Genomic DNA, 4,493 nt, shown 5'->3' with positions numbered 1-4,493 from the left:
CGCCAATTGGAGTACTTTAGCTTGAGACCGAGGTGACTTGAACTACATCATAGATCCAACCCAAGGAAAAATAGCATGAGTTTGCAGCCTCAGAAACTAGCCAACCTCATCATCAAATGAACACTGATTTGATAGATACAAATCTAGCTCATCGAGAATTGATTCACACATTGGATAATGCCATGCAAAGGATAATGATCTCATATGCATTCAACTAGTCTCAAACTCAAATTGATGTTGCACTTCGGTGGCATGCCAATGTCAATCCACCAGCTATCTCAATGGTAGGGTTAGGTTATCAAAATCTCACAATGATTTTCAGAATATGGACAACTGGCACCCATAACTAACAACTATGATTTACAGGTTAGGGAATGGATTTTCTATCCTAACAGTATACCTAATTAAGGCCTAACAATCTATAACAATAGGGCCTAACGGCCTATCGAATTTAGGCATAACGACTTATAGCTCCATCTTTGTATAAAGGGTTACTGAGGGATACTAAAATAAGTTAATAAAGTACATCCATAAAGAGTAGTGCCCACTCATTTTTTCTCTTTTCCATTTTTTTTTTTTTTTTTGTTCTCAAGTTTCGACTAACTTAACCATCAGAGGATCCTCCATCATAGCATCTCTGATATGTGTGAACTTTCATGCAGGTTTTTCAAAGAGAAAGTGCCCCTCCATCAAGCCTGAATTTCATGTTGGTGGGTGACTCATGTCAATATGGAGATTTGCAGCAATAGGGGCTATTTCCAACAACAAATTTAAGAAATTCTTCGTGCACCGCTAGCGATGTAGAAAATCCGATGTGGAGCATACTGCTTTATATGATTGGTCCACATAGCTATCATTTTCTAACATATAATTAATATCTGTAGTTCAACTTTTTTGTTTAAAAAATTTATATGACGAAAATATCTTTACTTTTTGAAAAAATTATGACATCCTATAATATATTATGACTCCCTACACACAGAATGTTATAATATAGCTCAAAAAATTATAACATCTCATGGTATATTATGACATCCTACGTCAAATTATGACTTTCTGCATGTAAAATGTCATAATATGACTCATGATGTCATAATATGGTCCAAGATATTATAATATAAAAGGAGTATTTTTGTCTAACGATTTTACAATACATATTTAATACTTGCAGTTTCATTTTTATTTAAAAATTTTAAATGACAAAAATATCTTTATTTTTTGAAAAAAAATATGATATTATGCTCAAAATTATGATTTTCTGTATATAGGATGTCATAATTTTTTTCAAAGAAAATGGATATTTTTATCATTTAAAATTTTTAAATAAAAAAATAAAACTACAGATATTAAATGCATGTTAAAAAGTGATGACTATATAAATTAATCACATAAAATTGTGCACTTTATGTCAAATTTTTTACACCATTCGTGATGCACAAAGAATTTCACTAACATATTTCTACCATCCATTTATTGTTTAGCAAGGTCACCCTAAAAGGCCTACCAAAAAAGATCACACTATTAGTATTACCATTACCAACTATGAAAACTAAATTACTAAGCAACAATCTAGTGGTAAAATTACTTATCACTTGAACAGGAAACAACAGTCTGGTGGTAAAACTACTTGTTACTTATAGGCCGTTGGGAATACTTTAAATTCATTAAATCAATACCTCCAAATTTGGATGGCAGAGAAGATTCCTCACTGTATTCACATAATTATTATTTACTATCTTTTATTATCTTTCATAACTGAAATAAGAAAAATAAATTTCCAACTTAAAAATAGAATGATTTTAATTCTTTAAGCATTAAGCCATTGAGTACAATTACTCCAATTTATGATTCCCCTATCCATCTTTGGAGCCAGACTGCCACTCTCTCTCAGCACCGGAGCTATGTTTTCCCTGTCCGGCGGTACATCATAACATGAGTAACGGATACCACATTTTATTTCCAGAAACATCATCAGGACCGTCGGATGAAAAGAAATGCGTGGTCTAAAGTGTTCCGGAGGCACAGAATAGAGAGACCACCACGACGGGAACTCACCGCTACTGTGGAGGGACGGAACACGACAAGAGCCTCTGGGCTGTCTACGTCGCACGTGTCAACGAGGCACCTGGCACGTGCATCCTTCCGCCTCGTCAGCGGGGTTGTCCCCACTTTAGATCCCCAACCCCTCCCCGCAAAAGGAGGAGAGCGAGAGCGAGCGAACGAGCGAAAGAGAGAGAAAGAGAAAAGCTTTGTACTGCCAGCCTTACGAACTCGGGCTCTGGTGGTCGGAGAATCCATGGGGGAGGTATCAAAATCACTTCTTTCGGTTTCTTTTCTATTTTCTCTGGGTTTTTGTCTCTGATTTTGGAGAAAAGATTGGATTTTTGGCAGGAGGAGAAGAAGCCGGAGGAGGGAAAGAAGGAGGCGGCGGCGGCGAAGGGGGAGAAGAAAGCGGCGCCAGAGGAGGCGAAGATGGAGGAGGAAAAGCAGAAGAAGGAGGAAGGGAAGGAAAAGAAGGACGGCGAAGGGGTGAAGAAGGAAGGGGAGGAGGCGCCGCCGCCTCCGCCGCCGGTGGAAGTGGTGATGAAGGTCCACATGCACTGCGAGGGCTGCGCGAGGAAGGTGCGAAGGTCCCTCAGTGGCTTCGAAGGTATCGATATCGATCACATATTTCTCTTGCTCTTAATCTTCTTTTGATATCAATAACGACGGGATTTTTTTTATTTTGTTTGTTGTTTTGTTGAGAAGGGGTGGAGGCGGTGACGGTGGATTACCGGATTCACAGGGTAGTGGTGAAGGGACAGAAGGCTGCGGAGGACCCGATGAAGGTGGTGGAGAGAGTCCAGAGGAAGAGCCATAGGAGGGTGGAGCTCATCAGTCCCATTCCACCACCGAAGCCAGAGAAGGAAGAAGAGAAGGAGGAGAAACCAAAGGTTGAGGAGAAGAAAGAAGAGGTAAGAAGAATGAGAAGCCACTCTTCTATTCCTGTCTCTCTCTCTCTCTATATATATATATCTAAGCTGCTCTGTTTTCCTCTGTTCTCACGTTTTTTTGGTGTTCTATAGCCCCAGGTGATCGTGGTACAGCTTAAGGTCCACATGCATTGCGAGGCCTGCGCCAAAGAGACCAAAAAAAGGATTCTAAGGATGAAAGGTTTACCTCTTTTTCCCTCCTTTTTCTATATGTAAAAAAACATCGCATTTTTGAGAGTTTTATGGAATTTCAACTCCACAAAGTTGAAACTTTTCTTGGAGATTTCGATGCAGAACTGTCCGAAATCTAGATCTGTGGGATAGAATTGCCTGGAATTCTTGTTCTAAATTTGACATTTTGATGCCGAACTTGGTTTTCTGGTTTAAAGTTCGTTCTTTTTTCTGCACTAAAAACAGGGGTGCAGGCAGTGGAGCCGGACCTGAAGAGCTCGACAGTGACGGTGACGGGCGTGTTCGACCCGGCGCGATTGGCGGCGTACATCCACAAGCGGACGAGGAAGCACGCCGTAGTGTTAAAGCAGGAGCCGGCGGAGAGGAAGCCCGAGGCGGCGCCGGTGAAGGCCGACAGCGCGGCGGAGGCCAAGGACGAGAAGAAGGCGGACGCCGGCGAGAAAAGGGATCAGGAGGAGGACGGCGATGGCGAGAAGAAAGAGGACAAGAAGAAGGCCGCTGAAGGAGACGGCGAAGAGGTCAAGAAGGAGGCTGGAGGCGGAGACGGCGAGGAGAAGGATACCGGAAAAAAGAAGGACAGCGGCGCGGTGACGGAGGCTGCCGTTGTCGCCGTCGTCGCCACCGCCGCCGTGGACGGCGGCGCGGGTAAAATGAGGAGGAACGAATTCTACTATTACTATCCGAGATACCCTGTGGAGTATGCGTATCCACCGCAGATCTTCAGTGATGAGAATCCCAATGCATGCATTGTCATGTGAAGAAATAGTGCTTAAGGACGGTATCTTTGGGATATCTTGTAGCGTCCCCTCAAACCAATCAATATTTGGGAGGAGGTGACCCTGTTTTTATTTTGTTAATGTCATGGAGGTGCCGATAAACATCACTATCTTTTTTCCTCCCGAGTTTCAGATACTCAGAAATAAAATTCTACCTCTATTTTTAATTTATAAATATAAATGTATTTTATAAAGTTAGTTATATTAAAAAATATAAATACGATGATGAGATGATAGTAGCCATGGTTGACGATAGTGATGGCTCTGAGATAAGTGACAGTGACGGTGGTAAAGAATCAGTAATGTATTAGGCAGAGGCATGGTGGTGGTGGTGTGATGGAGGCGGTGGCAGCGGTTATAATGGCAGAAATGTCGGCTATATGGTCAGCTATATGGTTGAAGCGCAAACGATGGCAATAGTGGTATAGCTGAAGTGGCAATGGTTGTGATGAGAATATGGGCCATATGATAAAAGTGATGATATTGTATAAAAAAAAAAATGATGATAATGGATGATGGTAGTGTAGCAATAGTGGTGATGATGTTGGTAATA

General features: G+C 41.4%; 1 protein-coding gene across 1 annotated transcript; it reads left to right on the top strand.

Moving 5' to 3' along the window:
- The first annotated feature begins 2,211 nt into the window (after positions 1-2,211).
- Positions 2,212-4,068, top strand: LOC105048986 (uncharacterized). The gene is made up of 5 exons (XM_010928513.3): positions 2,212-2,305; positions 2,392-2,650; positions 2,749-2,954; positions 3,066-3,153; positions 3,390-4,068. The coding sequence occupies exons 1-5, from the start codon at positions 2,297-2,299 to the stop codon at positions 3,920-3,922; spliced, it is 1,095 nt and encodes a 364-aa protein (XP_010926815.2). The 5' UTR covers positions 2,212-2,296; the 3' UTR covers positions 3,923-4,068.
- Positions 4,069-4,493: the final 425 nt, after the last annotated feature.

The sequence above is a fragment of the Elaeis guineensis genome, chromosome 7 (assembly GCF_000442705.2).
Source record: "Elaeis guineensis isolate ETL-2024a chromosome 7, EG11, whole genome shotgun sequence".
NCBI classification, from domain to species: domain Eukaryota; kingdom Viridiplantae; phylum Streptophyta; class Magnoliopsida; order Arecales; family Arecaceae; genus Elaeis; species Elaeis guineensis.
Note: the sequence above shows the minus strand (reverse complement) of the source record. Positions and strands in the feature narration are given on the sequence as shown.

What these genes read in the sequence shown, in the direction of transcription:
- LOC105048986 (XM_010928513.3), top strand. An exon ending in TTGAGGAGAAGAAAGAAGAG is followed by an intron (nt 2,955 to 3,065) that starts GTAAGAAGAATG and finishes GGTGTTCTATAG; the next exon opens with CCCCAGGTGATCGTGGTACA. An exon ending in AAGGATTCTAAGGATGAAAG is followed by an intron (nt 3,154 to 3,389) that starts GTTTACCTCTTT and finishes CACTAAAAACAG; the next exon opens with GGGTGCAGGCAGTGGAGCCG.